Source organism: Globicephala melas, chromosome 15, assembly GCF_963455315.2.
Source record: "Globicephala melas chromosome 15, mGloMel1.2, whole genome shotgun sequence".
In the NCBI taxonomy this organism is placed as follows: Eukaryota; Metazoa; Chordata; class Mammalia; order Artiodactyla; family Delphinidae; genus Globicephala; species Globicephala melas.
In genome coordinates this window covers 22,224,392-22,243,317 of record NC_083328.1, presented here as the reverse complement: position 1 = coordinate 22,243,317, position 18,926 = coordinate 22,224,392, and the positions used below count along the sequence as shown (strand labels likewise).

The window sequence follows — 18,926 nt, the reverse complement described above, 5'->3', positions numbered from 1 at the left end:
AGAGATCTACACATCTGTAATCTGAAGGTGGATGGGTTGGAACACACAGAAGAGGCAGAACCAGTGCCCATGATACTGGCCTCCTGGCTATCATGGCTGAGCCACAGCCCCAGAGAATCCAGCAGCAGCAGCAAAGGTGACACACATGACTCTGGCTTCCAGCTGCAGCAGTGCCCATGGCCACAGAGAACTGGGCAGCAGTAGAAGTGAGCCCCATGACCCCAGTCCCTTCAGCCACAGGAGCACATGAAACTCCAGACCCCTGCTTGTGGTGGTGCCCATGAACATGACAACCTCTGACCCCAGCTTCTACCCCTCCCTCCAACTACCCCCACTGGGGCAGCAGTGGCCGCAACCTAGGCAACCCCAGACACAGCGGAAACTTCTGCCGTATCAGTGCTCCTGGTGGTGATGCCAGCAACAGAAGTGACACCAGCAACAGCAAGGCACCAGTGACCCCAGGAGCACAAGAAGCAATTATGAGGGCATGGGGCCACACCTTCCACAGAGACAATGGAAGATGGAAAATGCAGATTCTCAAATAACACAAGAGGCAGCTCTGGAAAGACGAACCAAAAACCTGGATATGAAAGGAACCTAAGTGTCCATCAACAGATGAATGGATAAAGAAGATGTGGCACATTGGGCTTCCCTGGTGGTGCAGTGTTTGAGAGTCCGCCTGCCGATGCAGGGAACACGGGTTTGTGCCCCAGACTGGGAGGATCCCACATGCCGCAGAGTGGCTGGGCCCATGAGCCATCGCCGCTGAGCCTGCGCGTCCGGAGCCTGTGCTCCGCAACGGGAGGGGCCACAACAGTGAGAGGCCCGCGTACCGCAAAAAAAAAAAAAAAAAAAACCCACAAGAAGATGTGGCACATATATACAATGGAATATTACTCAGCCATAAAAAGAGACAAAATTGAGTTATTCGTAGTGAGGTGGATGGACCTAGAGTCTGTCATACACAGTGAAGTAAGTCAGGAAGAGAAAAACAAATACCATATGCTAACACATATATATGGAATCTAAGAAAAAAAAAAAGTCATGAAGAACCTAGGGGTAAGACGGGAATAAAGACACAGACCTACTAGAGAATGGACTTGAGGATATGGGGAGGGGGAAGGGTAAGCTGTGACAAAGTGAGAGAGTGGCATGGACATATATACACTACCAAACGTAAAATAGATAACTAGTGGGAAGCAGCTGCATAGCACAGGGAGATCAGCTCCGTGGTTTGTGACTACCTAGAGGGGTGGGATAGGGAGGGTGGGAGGGAGGGAGACGCAAGGGGGAAGAGATATGGTAACATATGTATATGTATAACTGATTCACTTTGTTATAAAGCAGAAACTAACACAACATTGTAAAGCAATTATACTCCAATAAACATGTTAAAAAAAAAAACTTGTGCTGTAGTGCCACCTACTTAAAAACAAAGGAAAAACCTCTAGTTACCAATTATTGGTTTGTTAGAAACAAAGTAAGCAAAACTTTATCTATTAAGAAAGGTGGTGGATACTTCAAATGCACTGGCACAGGAACATCTCATCAAGCACCATGAAAAATGACAGCAATGCAGTATACCAAAAAGGAAATGACAATTCTCCAGAAACCAAAGTGAAAATCACGGAAGAGCATGCTTTAACTAATGGAGAATTCAAAATAGGTATCATGAAGAAACTCACTGAGCTACAAGAAAACTCAGAAAAGCAATTCAATGAGCTCAGGAATAAAGTGGATGAACAGAGGAATACTTTACAAAAGAGATTGGTTACCCTAAAAAAGAAACAAACGAATTCTGGAGCTGAAGAACTCAATAAAATGAGATAAAGACTGTACTAGAAACCACTGGAAATAGAGCAGACCATATGGAAAGGAGAATTAGTGAGCTCAAAGATAGAAATCTAGAAATGATTCAGGTAGGAGAGAGAAATAAGGTTTTAAAAAATGAAGAAACTCATTAGAAAATATAACATAAGGATAATTGGTATTCCACAAGGAGGAGAGAAGATGAGATCAGAGAGCATATAAAAAAATAAGAAATAATAGCTAAGAACTCCCCAAACCAGGAGAAGGAACTGGATATATGACTCCACAAGCTAACAGAACACCTAATTATCTCAGTGCAAACAGACCTTCTCCAAGGCACATTATATTAAGCTATCAAAATCAATGATAAAAAAAGAATTTTAAAGGCAGTGGGGAAAAAAAGACATTGTCCTGCAAAGGTACCCGCATTAGCCCATCAGCAGATTTCTCAGCAGAAACTCTACAGGCCAGGAGAGAGTGGAATGACATACTCAAATTGTTGAAAGATAAAAACTGTCAGCCAAGACTTTTCTAACCAGCAAAGTTATCCTTCAGATATGAAGGAGAAATAAAGGTTTTCCCTGACAAACAAAAGTTGAGGGAGTTCATCGCCACTAAACCTGCCTTACAAGAAATGTTGAAAGGAGCTCTTCTACCAAAATGAAAAGACAAAAGTACACAAAACTTTGAGTAAACAGATAGAATCAGAAAATTGCAACTCTATATAAGTTGTTAAACAGTTATAGCATAAAAGGGGGGAAAGCAGTAAAAATAACTAAGGTACTTCAATCTGGTAACACACTTACAGTATAAGAGAAGATAATTTGAGGCACACACACACCAAATATAAAGGGGGAACAGGAAAACGATGGAACCTGTATAGGCAAATGAGATAAGATGTTATCTACAGAAAAAGGGCTGTTTTATTTATGAGACATTTTATACAAACCTCATGGTAACCACAAAACAAAACATAAAAAAAGAATAAGCTGAAGAAAAACAACATAGAAAACCACCAAACTAAAATGGCAGAAAGAAACACAAGGAAAAAAACAAAACAAAACAAAACCCCAAAAAAACCCAAAACAAACAAACAACAAAAAAGTGGCAATACAGAGCGACCAGAAAACAAAAGATAAAATGGCAGAACTAAGTCCTCATATATCATCAGTGATCACCCTAAATGCCAATGGATTAAGGTCACCCATCAAAAGAGACACAGTGGCTGGATGGATTAAAAAACAAGATCCAACTATATTCTGCCTCCAGGAGACTCATCTCAGCTCTAAAAAAAAATAGGCTCTGAGTGAAGGGATGCGAGATGATACTGCAAGCAAAGGGCAGCCAAAACAATTGGGTGTAGCTATATTCATAACAGACAAAAGACTTCAAGCCAAGAAAGGTAAGAAGAGCAAAAGATGAACATTACATAATAATAAAGGAGATAACCCTTCAAGAATATATGATATTTATTAATATATATACAGTCAACCCTCCAGATCTGCACGTTTTACATCCACAGATTCAACTACCTGAAGATCAAAAAAAATTCAGAACACAATTCCAGAGAGAAGCAAAAAGCAAATCTAACTTTGTTGTGTGCCGGCAACTATTTGCATAGCATTTACATTGTATTAGGTATTATAAGTAATCTAGAGATGATATAAACTTTACAGGAAATTGTTTGTACGTTATATGCAAATTATAAGAGACTTGAGCATCCTCAAATTTTGGTATCTGCAGGGGTTTCTGGAACTAACGACTGTATACACCTAACCTAGGAGTACCAAAATATATAAAGCGATTATTAACAGACGTAAAAGGAGAAATTGATGGCAGCACAGTAATAGTAGGGGACTTTAACACTCCACTTACGTTAATGGGTAGATCATTTAGACAAAAAGTCAACAAGGAAACAACGGCCTTAAATAAAACATTAGACCAAATGGCCTGAATAGACGTATATAGAACATTCTATGCAAAAGCAGGAGACTACACATTCTTCTCAAGTGCACATGGAACATTCTCAAGGTTAGGCCATGTGTTTGGACACAAAATAAGTCTCAATAAATTTAAGAAGACTGAAATCCTTTCAAGCATCTTTTCTGAATATAACGGTATGAAACTAGAAATCAACTACAAGAAGAAAGCTAGAAAAGTCACAGATATGTGGAGACTAAACAACATGGTGCTGAACAACTACTGTGTCAAGGGAGAACTTAAAGGAAAAAATTAAAAATACCTTAAGACAACTAAAAATAAAAGTATAACATACCAAAATCTGTGGGTTGCAGCAAAACTGGTACTAAGAGGGAAGTTTATAATGATACAGGCCTACGTCAAGAAGCAAAAAAAGTCTCAAACTATTTAACCTTACACTTAAAGGAGCTAGAAAAAGAATAGGTGAAGCCCAAAGACAGTAGAAGGAAGGAAATATTAAAAATAAGAGCAGAAACAAATGCAATAGATACTTAAAAGACAAGAGAAAAGATCAATGAAAGAAAGAGCTGGTTCTTTGAAAAGATAAACAAAATTGACAAACCTGTAGCTCAACTCACAGGAAAAAGGAGAGAAGGCACTGATAAAATAAAAAACAAAAGAGGCGTAATAACAATGGATACTACAGAAATACAAAAGATTATGAGAATATGATGAACAAAAAATGGACAACCTAGAATAAATGGAAACATTCTTAGAATCATGCAACCTTCTAAGATTGAATCATGAAGAAATAGAAAATCTGGATAGACTGATCAACATTAAGGAGATTGAAACAGTAATTGAAAACCTCCCAGAAAGCCAGATGGCTGCACTGGTGAATTCTACCAAACATTCAAAGAAGATTTAATACCTATCATATTCAAACTATTCCAAAAAATTGAAGAGGAAGGACGGTTTCCCAACTCATTTTACAAGGCCAACATTAGACCGATACCAAACCAGACAAGGATAACACACACAACAAATAAAATTGCAAGCCAGTATCTCTGATGAACATAGATGCAAAAGTTATCAACAAAATATTAGCAAACTGAGCTTCCCTGGTGGTGCAGTGGCTGAGAGTCTGCCTGCCAATGCAGGGGACACGGGTTCGAGCCCTGGTCTGGGAGGATCCCACATGCCGTGGAGCAACTAGTCCCGTGAGCCACAACTACTGAGCCTGCGCGTCTGGAGCCTGTGCTCTGCAACGAGAGGCTGCAACAGTGAGAGGACCGTGCACCGTGATGAAGAGTGGCCCCTGCTCGCCGCAACTAGAGAAAGCCCTTGCACAGAAACAAAGACCCAACACAGCCAAAAATAAATAATTTTTTTAAAAAATTAGCAAACCTAATACAACAATACATTAAAAGGATTATACACCATGATGGAGTGGGACTTATTACAGGGATCCAAGGGTGGCTCAATATATGCAAATTAAGCAATGTGATACACCACATTAACAAAGAATAAAAATCATATGATTATCTCTACAGTTGCAGAAAAATCATTTGACAATGTTTAACATCCATTTATGATTAAAAATAACTCTCAATAAAGTGGGTATGGAAGGAATATACCTCAACATAATAAAGCCCATTTATGACAAACCCACAGCTAAAACCATACTCAACAGTGAGACACTGAAAGCCATCCCTCTAAAATCAGGAAGAAGACGAGGATGAGCATCCTCGCCCCTCTTATTCAACATAGTATTGGAAGTTCTAATCACAGCAGATAGGCAAGAAAAAGAAATAAAAGTCATCCAAATTGGAAAGGTGACAAATTTTACTTGTCATCTTATTTGCAGATGACATGATTTTATATGTAGAAAACCCTAAAGACTCCACCAAAAACTATTGCAACTAATAAATGAAAAGAGGAAAGTTGCAGGGTACAAAATCAGTATACAAAAATCTGTTGCATTTATATATAATAACAATGAACTAGCAGAAGAATACATTAAGAAAAAAATCCCATTTACAATCACAACAAGTAGAATAAAATCCTTAGGAATAAATTTAACTAAGGAGGTAGAAGACCTGTACACGAAAAACTATAAGACATTGTTGAAAGAAATTGAAGAAGCAGCAAAGAAATGGAAAACTAGTTCATACTCATGCATTGGAAGGAATAACATTGTTAAAATGTTCATTTTACCTAAAGTAATCTGCAACTTCAGTGCAATCCATATCAAAATTGCAATAACATTTTTCAAAGAAATAGAACAAAGAATTCTAAATTTGTCTGGAACCACAAAAGACCCCAAGTAGCCAAAGCAATCCTCACTGAGAAAATAGAACAAAGTGGGAGGATCACACTTGCTGATTTCAAATCATACTACAAAGTTATACTATTCAAAATAATTTGGCAGAAAAACAGACACATAGATCAATGGAAATATTTGAGAGCCCAGAAATAAACTCACACATATATGGACAACAAATTTATGACAAGGGAGCCAAGAATCTACAATGGAGAAAAGAAAGTCTCTTTAATAAATGATGTTGGGAAAGCTGGACAGCCACAGACAAAAGAGTGAAACTAGACCACTATCTGACGTCATACACAAAAATTAACTCAAAATGGATTAAAAAACTTGAATGTAAGACCTAAAACCATAAGACTCCTAGAAGAAAACATAGACAGTGTGCTCTTTGACACTGGTCTTAGCAACATATTTTTGGCTATGTCTCCTCGGGTAAGGGCAACAAAAACAAAAGCAAACAAATGGAACTACACCAAACTAAAAAGCTTCTGCACAACAAATGAAACCATCAACAAAACAGAGAAGGACAAATACCTGTGATTCCACTCATATGTGGAATATTAGAAAAACAAACAAACAAAACAAAAGCATAGATATGGAGATCATATTAATGGTTATCAGAGGGGATGGGGGTTGGAGGGCAAAGTGAGTAAAGAGGGTCAATTGTATGGTAAAAGATGGAAACTAGAGTTTTTGTGGTGAGCGTGCTGTAGTGTATAAAGAAGTCAAATTATAATGTATGCATGAAACATATGATGTTATAAACCAATGCTACCTCATTAAAAACATGGAAGCATTAAAGAAACAAAAACAAGAAACTCTACTTCCATAGAGCTTTGTCTCCTCTTTCTGATACTGATTCCATAAATTATACCTTTGTACACTGTGTACCCAAAAATATAGACTTAGAATTTTTTTATAAATAAAAAAAAAATACTATAGAAAATTAAAAGTGGAGTCACAAATCAAAATTACAGTAATATTGGCTTTTACATTTGCCCACACACTTAACTTTTCCAAAGATATCTTTATATGGATTTGACACATGTCTAGAGTCTTTTCATTTTAACCTGTAGGAATTCCTTTACCATATCTGCTAGGGCATGTCTAGTGGCAATGAACGCCCTCAGCTTTTATCTGAAAATATCTTAATTTCTCCCTCATTTTTAAGGAGCGTTTTGAAGGCAAGATAGAGAAGTCTTGATTGACAGGTTTTTTTCTTTCAACACTTTAAATATGTAATCCCACCACTTCTGGCCTTCAAGGTTTCCTATGAGAATCAACTGATAATCTTACTGAGGATCCTTGTATGTGATGAGTCACTTCTCTTGCTGTTTTCAAGATTCTGTTTGGATTGCAATATTGTGATTTTTATGTTTCCTGGTGTGGGTCTCTTGGGATTATCTTATTGGATTTCTTTGAACTTCTTGTATTTGTAAATTCATGTGTTTCATTACATTTGAGAAGATTTTGCCCCTATATCTTCAAATACTATTCCTGTCCCTTTCTCTGTCTCATTTCCTTCTCTCATAATGCACATGTTTGTCTGCTCGATGGTGTCATGCAAGTCCATTAGGCTCTGTTTGCTTTTCTTCAATTTTTTTCCTGTTTGCTCCTCAGACCCAATAACTTCTATTGTTCTGTCTTCAACTCTCTGATTCTTTCTTATTCCTGTTTTAAACTACTGCCAAATACTTCAGTGAATTTTTTGTTTTAGTTATTGCCCTTTTCTAGAATGTCTGTTTGGTGCCTTTCCATAATTTCCATCTCTTTGTTGATATTCTCATTTTGTCCACATGTCACTTTTCTGACTTCTTGTAGTGCTTTGTCCATTTCTTCCTTTACCTCTGTGACCACATTTAACAAGCTTGATTTAAACTGTTTGTCTAGTAAGTCTTATGTCTGGGCTTCCTCAGGGATGGTTTCTGTCAATTAATTTCATTCCTTTGAATGGGGCATGATGTTTTTAAATATTTATTTATTTTATTTATCTATTTTTTACTTTTGGTTGTGTAGGGTCTTAGTGCAATACACAGGATCATTGTTGTGGCATGTGGGATCTTTTGTTGCAGTGTGCGGGCTTCTTTCTAGTTGTGGCGTGTGGATTTTCTCTCTCTAGTTATGGTGCACAGGCTCCAGAGTGTGTGGGCTCTGTAGTTTGCAGCATGAGGACTGCCTAGTTGAGGCAAACGTGCTCAGTAGTTGTGGTGCACGGGCTTAGCTGCCCCACAGCATGTGGGCTCTTAGTTCCCCGACCAAGGATCGAACCCGTTTCTCCTGCATTGGAAGGTGGATTCTTTACTACTGGACCACCAGGGAAGTCCTGAGGCATGATTTCTGTTTCATTGTATGTCTTGTAATTTTTAGTTGAATATTGGGCCTCTCACTATTACAATGTGGTAACTCTGGAAATCAGATTCTCCTGCTTCCCTGGGGGTTGGGGTGTCTGGGGTTTTGTTGTTGTTCTTGTTTCGTTTTGTTGACTGTTGAAGCCTATAACAGTATGTTTGTTTTGAGACGTTTCCAAACTCTTCTTGCAACGACAATTATTGGCCATGTGTGATCACACTGAAGTTTCTGATCATTTAGCTCATGTTCAGCTAATGTTTTGACAGAGATTTTCTTGAGTGTCAAGAGGTCAAACAAACAAAAATACCAATCACAACAAAAAGGAGAGAACAACCAATGTACAAGTTAGGTCTGTGCTGGGGTACTCCTTCACCACTTAGCTCAGCTTGCTCTGCGCCTAGAGATCAGTCTGAGGTGAAACCTTAAGGTCTTCTTAGGACTCTTGTGAGCACACGTCTTGCTCAGGTATGTGCATGGTTTTCTAAATACTGCCATGTGCACAGCTGTCTTGAATATCCTAATTTCTTGAAAGAATCTCACCCCAGCTTCTCCTCCAGACCTTGATGATCTATTGTATATCTCCACCCATAATTTCTTACCTTAGGTACCTTTTAGTTTTGTAGTCTTCCAGGTAGCTTCTATGAACAGTGCCTATTGCTTTTCCCACTTATATTCTGAGTTACATGAACTGCGTGCCTTGCTCAGTCCTCCCATTATCCCCAGACAGGTTACAACAGGTGTGTACAATAATTTGCAAATGAGATCTTCTCTGCTGTCTCTAGTTGGAGCAGGGGCACTGGGAACTGGGCTGCCATCTGCTCAAGACCAAAACTGCCATGCAGGAGAAAGGCTGGAGCAAGGGTGAATAAAATGTCACAAAACTTTGTACCATTTTTAAGATGGCTTTTTCTTGATTGGGTAGTTATAAGGTTGTTTTAAGCCTTTGACTCTTTCCCAGATGTTGTACATAGTCAATTCAACTTCTTGTACTTTTTTTGTAGTTTTTTGGGGGAAATGAGACCTTAAGTCTTCCTCATTTGCCATGTTTTCTTGACATCACCCACCAGTAGCACTTTTTAAAAGTAGTCAAGGTGAAGAACTCAATTAGGTGCCTCTGTAGACTCTGACCCTCTCTGTGTGGTAGATGTGATACTATTCTCCTACCATTCAGGAGCTCTTCAATGGCTCTGAGATCTACTTCCAAGAAGTTCAGGCCCGGAGAGACAAAGGAATTCCTTCCCTGGGTGTGGGAGTCCCATCTGCAAGGTTCCAATCTCTGACCCTACCTCAGATGATTGACATCAAGAAATATCATTTCCTTCAGGGAAGACGTGTCCACAGGGATGTGTCAGGTCAACTGTATCAGAGTACACTGAGATGGACAGCAGTTTAAATGGTACATGAATTGGGGGTGGGACTTTTTCTGTACCCTTTGATGTGGTGTCTCCTAAATGTCAGTCATTCAAGTCCACGTCAACTATTTTCTGCCACGTCCATGCACCATGTATATTATTACTTACATTATTTTTCACTTTAAATCAAATTACTTTAAAGCATTTGTTTAAAACAGAATTTGATCTGGTATCTCAAGTGGAAAACGTATCTCTTGCCAAAAACCGGAGGCAATGGGCTTCCCTGTTGGCGCAGTGGTTTAGAGTCCGCCTGCCAATGCAGGGGACACGGGTTCGATCCCTGGTACAGGAAGATCCCTCATGCCGCGGAGAAGCTAAGCCTGTGTCCCACAACTACTGAGCCTGCACTCTAGAGCCCGTGAGCCACAACTACTGAGCCCACGTGCCACAACTACTGAAGCTCCCACACCTAGAGCTTGTGCTCCAAAACAAGAGAAGCTGCCGCAACGAGAAGCCCGTGAACTGCAACAAAGAGTAGCCCTGCTCGCTGCAACCAGAGAAAGCCCACGTGCAACAATGAAGACCCAACCCAGCCAAAAATAAATAAATAAAATTTTTTTTAAAAATTGTTCTTAAAATTGGTTTAACATTGTTCACTAATCGACCAGTAGCATGCATTGAGTGCTTGCATGTCATGAAAGTAGACTCAGATTATAAAAATTGCCCAGGTGCCAGGTAGAGCCAGAAGCAGGATTCAAACCCAGTTCTGAGCTCATTGTTGTAGCTCATCATCTCTAAACTCACTGTTTTTGACAGAGGAGTGTTGATGTCTTTGCAGAGTAACCCGGTGAAGACAGCCGAAGTGGAGTGTGGGGACTTTTACAACAGTGGGGACAGAGCAACCGTTGATGCAGAGGGCTACTTCTGGTTCCTGGGGAGGGCCGATGATGTCATCAATGCCTCCGGGTAGGTATGGCTGACGCTGAACCGGAAGGTACCACCCTCACAAGCCTGGTGGGAGGTAGCATGCCCAGACATTCCTTCATGCCTTGGTGATGGACTCTCAGCCTAACTCTGAACCAAAGTAAGACATCGTGCAAGTTAGAGGCACTGGGAAGGAAGACTTGACTTTGGGCCCTATTTGTTGAGGGACCTTATTCTGTGTGCTCCTGTAGTGAACCACATGTCACAGAAGCACATAACAACAGCAATAATAAAATTCACCTTTCTGGAATACGTATTATGTGACCATACTCTCTGTAGAGCTTTATACGAACCACCTCCCAATGCTGTAAGGTAGATGTGATTATGCCCATTTTATTTTATTTTTTGGGGGGGGCGGGGAGGGTGTGTGTATGGAGGCCGCAAGTGTGCGGCATGCAGGATCTCAGTTCCCCGAGCGGGGATTGAACCCGTGCTCCCTACAGTGGGAGCACGTAGCCCTAACCCCTGGACAGCCAGGGAATTCCTATGATTATGCCCATTTTACATGAGCAAACGGAGTCAGTGAGCAGTGAAAAACGTTGCCTGAAGTTTCAAAGACAGTACAGGGTGCAGGCCAGATTTGAACAAAGGCGGTCTGACTCCAAGTCCGTTGTTCCTAACTCTTACATGGTTTATAAAGAAAAAAATTGACACGTTACACTAGAATAACATGTTTTCTTGGGAATTTCAGGAAAATTGAGTTTGTTGCTTTTAATTTCTAAAACCAATGCTGATATAGTGAGGAACAGGCTGTAAAATTTGTACAAATGTTTAAGCTAAGGAGTTTTCATGCCAGGGGAAGCTGCTTGAGCTTGAGCCAAGCCCCAGAGCTCTGGGAGGATGAAGCATTCACCTCCTCTCTCACCTGGGGGGCACCTGAGCCCTGTATTTCTTAGCATGGAACGTTCAGGACTTCACATTTCAGTCCCATTACACAGGCCCTGGCGCCCTGTGACAGATACCCTCCGTGCCAAGGGAAGATGTGTCTCTCCAAAAGATGCGATCTGAGGGCCTGGGTCACCCTCGCCCGGGAATTGGCTCAGAAGGAACCATTGGTCCTGCAGGTACCGCATTGGGCCGGCAGAAGTGGAGAACGCCCTGGCAGAGCACCCAGCGGTGGCTGAGTCCGCTGTGGTGAGCAGCCCGGACCCGCTTCGAGGGGAGGTGAGGAACGGGACGTGGAGGTCATCGTGGCTGGGCGTGGGACTGGGAAGGCAGGTGAGGGGAAAACTTCCCGGCCATACCTACCCAGCCTTGGACCTAGGGTGAAGCGAGGGCATGGTTGATGTGCATGTGCGCTTACACGATGTGGTCAGCAGGGGGCACTGTGGCCTCATCTGTGACTGAAACGATGCTGATAGTGAATGCTGCTGCTGCTGCCATCTAGCAGTTAATCAGCTCTTACTGGGTGTCAGCTCATTTATCCCTCACAGAACACAATGAATTAAGGACTCTTTTAATACCTTTTTGCAGAGAAGGAAACAGAGGCATAAAGAGGTTAAATAACTTGCCTGGATTACACAGCTAATAAGTGGTGGGAAATTGAGCACTCTGGCTCCAGAGCATGCATCCTTGATTCAACAAGTGTTTATTGAACACCTTCTATGTACAATCCCTGAGAAGTTAAATGAGGACATGAATAATAATAGGAAACTAATAAATTACCAACGTTATTAAATGCCCACAAGGTCTTAGCTATTATTAAATACCCACAGAACTCTACCTACAATAATAGTGAAAATGGTGATGATAACAATAATAGGAATACAAATACATTTAAACTGGCTTCACGTTTTATGTGTATTATCTCATGGAATCTTGCATGAACCTGATGAGGAATGCACCTGTCCTCTCCCCATTTCGCAGAGAAGGAGATCGAGATTAAGATAGGTTAAGTAATGTTCCAAAGCAAAGAGTGGAAATTGGAAGCATTGAGATTTGAACCTGGGATTTCCAAAGGCTCTGCTGTCAGTTTGTTTTCCCATTAATTTTGTAAGCATTTATTTTATTTTAAAAAAATTTTTTAAAGTAAAAAAATTTTTAAACTGAAAATTATTATTATTATTATTTTTTTTTTTTTTTAACGCGGGCCTCTCACTGTTGTGGCCTCTCCCGTTGCGAAGCACAGGCTCCGGACGCGCAGGCTCAGCGGCCATGGCTCACGGGCACAGCCGCTCCGCGGCATGTGGGATCTTCCCGGACCGGGGCGAGAACCCGTGTCCCCTGCATCGGCAGGAGGACTCTCAACCACTGCGCCACCAGGGAAGCCCTGAAAATTATTTTTAAAGTTTTATTTATTTATTTATTGGCCGTGCAGTGTGGCATGGCATGCGGCATCTTAGTTCCCTGACTAGGGCTCAAACCCGCGGCCCCTGTGGTGGGAGTGTGGAGTCTTAAGCACTGGATCTCCAGGGAAGTCCCAGGCATTTACTCCTTAAACTATGCTTTGGTTGTCCCTCTCTCTGAGCCTCCACTCTGCTTCTTCACTGCAGGTAGTGAAGGCTTTCATTGTCCTGACCCCAAACTTCCTGTCCCATGATCGAGACCAGCTCACCAAGGAGCTGCAGCAGCATGTGAAGTCAGTGACAGCCCCGTACAAGTACCCAAGGAAGGTGAGCGAGAGCAGATGGATGGGGTCTGGTCCCTGTGAGTGGTTCTGGGGGCTCCACTGCCTCAAGTCTCATACAGTGTCTGGGGTGAAGCCTAAGTAGCCAAGAGCACTAATATTTTTCTCTGCAGAAGAAGCATTTCAGCTTAGGGGTGTGAGGGAGCCCACTGAATCGGATGGAACCTCGATCCTTTGCTGGAGTGTCAGCCTAAAGAAAAAAATAAGACAATTGCCCAAGGATATCCAGGAAGGTTATTTATAATCTTTCAAAATTTGAAAAAGACACCCAAACCAGCAACTTCCAAGCTATTAAAAAACATTCTGTCGTGAGAAATAGATTCTGTATTGCAACCCAACACCCATATACACACATAGCAAACAACAAAGAACATAATGATATTTACCCTAACAGTATGTAATAGATTCTGATATTTTTTGTTCAACTTCATTTGTTTTAAATGCTGTGCACAAGCTATAAAACTGTGCAGCAATAGAGAAATGATGAAATTACTCATGGAATTTAATATTATTCTGTAATTTAAACTGATGATGCAGATTTCTAACATAAAATATCATAATAATATATTATTGAGATAAAAAAGCAGGCTAAGAAATAACATACGTAGTGCTATCTGATATGTTTAAAAACAAGTTAAAATTTCCTTCTTTTGTAGTAATACTTTGCTGCATTGTCTGAATGTCTACAATCAATACATATTATAAAGCTATATAGCTAATATTTATTGAGCATTTACTGTGTGTACTAGACTCAATGCTTTACATGCATTATTATTTCATTTAATCCTCTCCACAACCTGAGATAATCATCCCAGTCTACAGAGAGGAAACTGAGGCTTAGAGACTCAAAGTAAATTGCCTGAGATTAGAGTAAATAGAAGCTGGAATTCAACCCCATGTGTATCTGACAAAAGAGTTCATGCTGCTAACATTAGCATCTGATGCTTTATCGATAGTAGAGGATGCGTACCAGTCAGGAAGGGCTACATGTTACTGTGGGTAACAAAGAGTCCCAAAGTTGCAGTGGATTATAACAAGGACGGTGTCTTTCTTGCTCACGCCACTTGTCCACCATAGCTTTCCTGGAGCCTTTGCTCCACATCCCCTCATCCTGGGACCAGGATAAAGGAGCAGCCACCATGTAGGTACCTCCCAGAGCACTAGAAGAGATGGACAGAGGGGTGGCCTGTCTCAATGACTCCCACCTTTTCTGTTAGAGGTGGCACACTTCACTCCTTCTCATATTTCACTGGTCAAAGTACATCAAAGGGCTGCATCCAACTTCAGGAGGTCAGAGGAGAATCTGACATAAATGGTGGACCCCATTAAGGCCCCCACATGGCGCCACCCTGTCTGGGGGACTGTGAGAGGGCAAAGGAGGAGAGCTGAGGATGATAGAAAATGACGGGGGGACTTAGTCAGAATGTGCTTGCTTTATCCTCAACCAGGTGGAGTTTGTCTCAGAGCTGCCCAAAACCATCACTGGCAAGATAAAAAGAAGTGAACTCCGGAAGAAGGAGTTTGGTCAGATGTAATTGGCAGTAAACTCAGAAACCACTGTGTGATGTTGGCCAAATGCCTGGTGGCCTCAGGTTCCTCACGATGGTGAGGGTGAGGAGAGGAACGCTGAGAGAGTTGACCTGAAAGAGCCAGGAGTGTCAACATTCCAGCATTTTTGTTCGTTTAAATTAATATCAATCACTATCCTTCCTCCAAGTTCCCTGTTCCTTTCAGATCGCCCAGCTGAGCGCTCAGAATGGGGCTGAAGCAAATTAAATACTGACTCAGCATCCACAGTGAGTCTGTTGTGCGTTTATTCTGGGAAAGATCCAGTGCTAAATGCTGTCCCTCGTAATTCCCCCAACCCCCATCAGAGACTGCCCCAGGGCCTGATTCTCCCTCCTGGTTCCAGAGACTCTGTGACCCAGTCGACGACCAGGACATAGAGGTCTAGGAGGAACAGTCCATGTGGCCCCCGGGGTCTGCTCCTGCCTGGCTTGCCTCTACCCAACTGGGGGTGAGGTGGGAGGCAGGGCAAGTGTGGTGTCTGGGGAATGGAGAAGAGGGGAGGGCAGCCCAGCCTGGTGACGACACTTGCCTGCCACACCATCCCTCACCTGCACCCTCCAGTGGACCCACTGCCTCTCGTCCCACCAATAATGCTGCTGCTGTTGCTGCTTGCAGGTCCCAGCCTGGACCAGTGCAGGTGAGTGAGCACCTGCCATCTGGGGGCCCAGGAACCCTGCAGGACTCGTCCAGCCCTTCCCAGGGACCCAGGAGTCCTCCCCACACACCTCTCCTTATACTGTGTAATCCGCTCTGCCATCCAGAGCCCTCTGACCCCCCTGGCCTGTGGTCCTGTGAACTAACCCTTTACTCCATCCATCCTTCTGGCCTGAGATGGAACCACCAGAGGCTGGAAGGAGCAGAGGCAGAAGAGGCTGAGCCTGGGGGTGAGAGAAGCGCACACTGTCTCCTTCTCACCCATTCCTGGGGGCGCGGTCACCGAGAGGGAGATCCCCTCTGCAGCTGCCCTCTTCTGAGGTGCACAGATACACACACTCACAGGGTAATATACAGACATCACAAACACAGAGACGCACAGGTAAAGAATCACCCCCAGCCTCACCTGGGGACTCAGGTGTTGGGCTCATGGACAGCTCACACACAGACCAACGCAGGCAAGGACACCCTGGGGGGAACACACACACATACACACACAAGTACACATACTCAGGGCCCTGTGAGACAGCCCCCCAGGGCAGACCCACACACACCCCAAGGAGGCGTGCACACACACACACACACACACACACACAGACATGTAGGCAGAGACACAGACACAGAACACAGCCACATACACACAGGCACAAAAAGAAGACAAACACACAGATACAATCAGGAACACCCAAAGGGACAGCAACTTCACACACAGCACAGTCACACACATATAAAACACAGACACAACTCCACGGACCCATATGCCCTGAGACACAGACACACACACGGATTTGCACAACCAATGTACATTCATTCAGTGACAAAGGTGCAGACACAAATGCGTACAGAGAAAAAGAGAGAGACACTCAATGTCTCAGTGCTGTGCAGTGGGAAATTCACGTTCACAATCGAGATGCTCACAGACACAGAAACTCAGACACACAGGTTCATACATGCAGACTTATACAACCACAGTCACACACACACATGCTCCCAGACAGTTCTGGCACTCCAGTGGATACCTCCACAGGCAGTCGGGGTGAACAGACCCTGGCATTGGGGTAGAAGGTAGACGGGCTCCAGGCTCAGCAGCTGGAGCTTGTCTCCTGCTGACATTTCAAGGAAAAGATAAAGGCAGGAGCAGAGAGAAGCTCAGCTCTGCCTAACTGAAAAGATAAGACCACCATATTTTTCATTCTTGAGGTCAAGGAGACCTCCTGGACTACACATGCACAAAACGGTTCCTCAGGAGTCAGAAAATGGAGGGGGTGCTAGCCCATAATATGTCCTGCCAACCTCTCAGAGACTCTCACGCTGGAATCTATCTTGGCTAAAAGATGCCTGTGCCCATTGGGTAGGACCCTGAGTCAGACCAAATATGGGCACAAAGCAAGATGAATCAAGGTGATTGGCTAGAGGGAACCCGGAGAACTGCAGCCATATAAGCAATTCAAGCCACCCCAAAAGCATGACTCTCTCTCTCTCTGAGCCCATCCGTGTGTCTTTCCGCATGGACTTTTCTTCTAATAAACGCTTTATCTGCTTCCCTACCTTCTTTCTCTTTGCTGAATTCTTTCTTCAAAGAAGACAAGGACTGAGGTCCTGTTTCAAGCCCACCGGCCCTCGTGGTCTAGTGGTTGGGATTCAGCACTTTCACCGCCACAGCCTGGGTTTGATTCCCGGTCAGGGAACTGAGATCCTGCTTCAAGCCGCCACACCCTCGAGATCAGCATGACCTACCCCACCTAGGCTCTCATGGAAGGGGGTGTTTTCCTGGCTCCGAACCCAGTGCTAGGCACCTGTCCCATTGAGGGCCTTCCAGAGGGCTGTGCTTATGCTCTGAGACACCAGAGAATGGCCAGGGTAGGGTGGTTCTGGGGACAGGGCACAGGGGAAGGACTGGGCTATGACAGCATGCACTTAACGTGGGGGTGTTGCATGGGGCCTAGCAGATCGCAAGGTCAAGCGAGGGAAAAAAGTGTGCCTCCCCAGGACCCGCGCTGTGTGTCCGAGTGGGCTGTGCCCTCTCCCACAATAACAACAGTGACAGTAAAGACATCATCAGGACCATTGTATGATAATATTATCATCACCACAGCAATGACTGACCATCAGCCCAAGGTGGAGGAGTGAGGTGTGACCATGGTCGCCTGGTTTGCTTCATCTTCTGAGCAGGGCTGACCCTGAGCAAAGGCAAAGATTCTCTCTGGCCCCTTCTCTCTCTGGAGGCCTCAGCTCCAGCTTCTTCCTCTCCCAACATTCCCCCCACTCCCACCCAGACCCAAGTCCCCCTGACCCTTTTCTCAGCCTGGGTACAACACCTCTCCCTGACTCTCCATCTGTGCAATGGGGATACAGATGGTATGGGCCATAAGAAGATGCCTGCAGAGTACAGTGCTTAGCACAGGCTGCTAACAGGAGGGGCCTTTAAAGCCTTCACAGCTTCTAAGGTGCCAGTTCTGGGAGGACAGTCGCCCCTGGGAGATGAAGAAGCTGATGGGCACAGGCGCTCAGCACATGGCCTCCCTTTGTCCTCATGACAGTCTTTGGACACAGGACTGGGCATTTCCATCTTAGGGAGGAAACCCACCCAGGGTCACACTGCTGGTAAGCAGCACAGCTGGGTCTCAAGCCCAAGGCTCCTGGCCCTGCCTTCAGGGGCCACGGAGGGCTCCTCCCCTGGATGGGAGGCTGAACCCGCTTTGGGGATGCTTCGTCTGCTGCACGAATGGTCTCACCCTTTCCAGGCCCCTTAACTCTGTTCACTTCTCCTTCTTTCCCTCATCCCTGCTTGAGCTGTAACCAGGGTGACCCTGGCACTGTTCATGGAAGTCCCCAGTCCCTTACAGGCTGCGTCTGCCTCCCATTCACTTCGCGGCTAGTCTGACTTCCACCCCTTCTGTGCCTAGTCTGTCTCTTTATAACCACACAGCCCAAACGTGGGACTCTGTAGGCAGGCAACTGCATCTAAACAGATTTCAACACTATTGTTTAGTTATCCCTGTTTTTTGTTTTTGTTTTGCTTGGTTTTTTTAAAATCATTTCTTTGTATTTATGGTAAAAGACATTGATTTTCCATTATAGCAGTAATAGAATGTTTCCTGTTTACAATAAGTTTCCATAATAATAAAATCTATGGGGTTTAAAGCAATGATTTTAAAGCTGTCTTGGGCCTGAATGAGCTGGGAAACCACTGTGTCAATCACACATAAAAGCACCTTTAGGAAGTTCACCTTAGGACAGGGCCCAGAACAGACCATCACCAGTGGGCTTTGTCTAGCTACCCAGGTCCCTGGGCCCCAGCCCACCTGCTTGGCTCTCCCCACCCAGCACTCCTGGT

The 18,926-nt window shown here is 43.5% G+C and overlaps 1 protein-coding gene across 1 annotated transcript in view; it reads left to right on the top strand.

Moving 5' to 3' along the window:
* LOC132593470 (acyl-coenzyme A synthetase ACSM1, mitochondrial-like) overlaps positions 1-14,901 on the top strand; it is a 43,761-nt gene extending 28,860 nt beyond the window's left edge. The window contains exons 10-13 of the mRNA XM_060284753.1: positions 10,595-10,722; positions 11,805-11,904; positions 13,233-13,352; positions 14,815-14,901. Of these exons, the coding sequence (XP_060140736.1) occupies positions 10,595-10,722; positions 11,805-11,904; positions 13,233-13,352; positions 14,815-14,901 (435 nt within the window). The remainder of the gene's footprint in view (positions 1-10,594; positions 10,723-11,804; positions 11,905-13,232; positions 13,353-14,814) is intronic.
* The last annotated feature ends 4,025 nt before the right edge of the window (positions 14,902-18,926 follow it).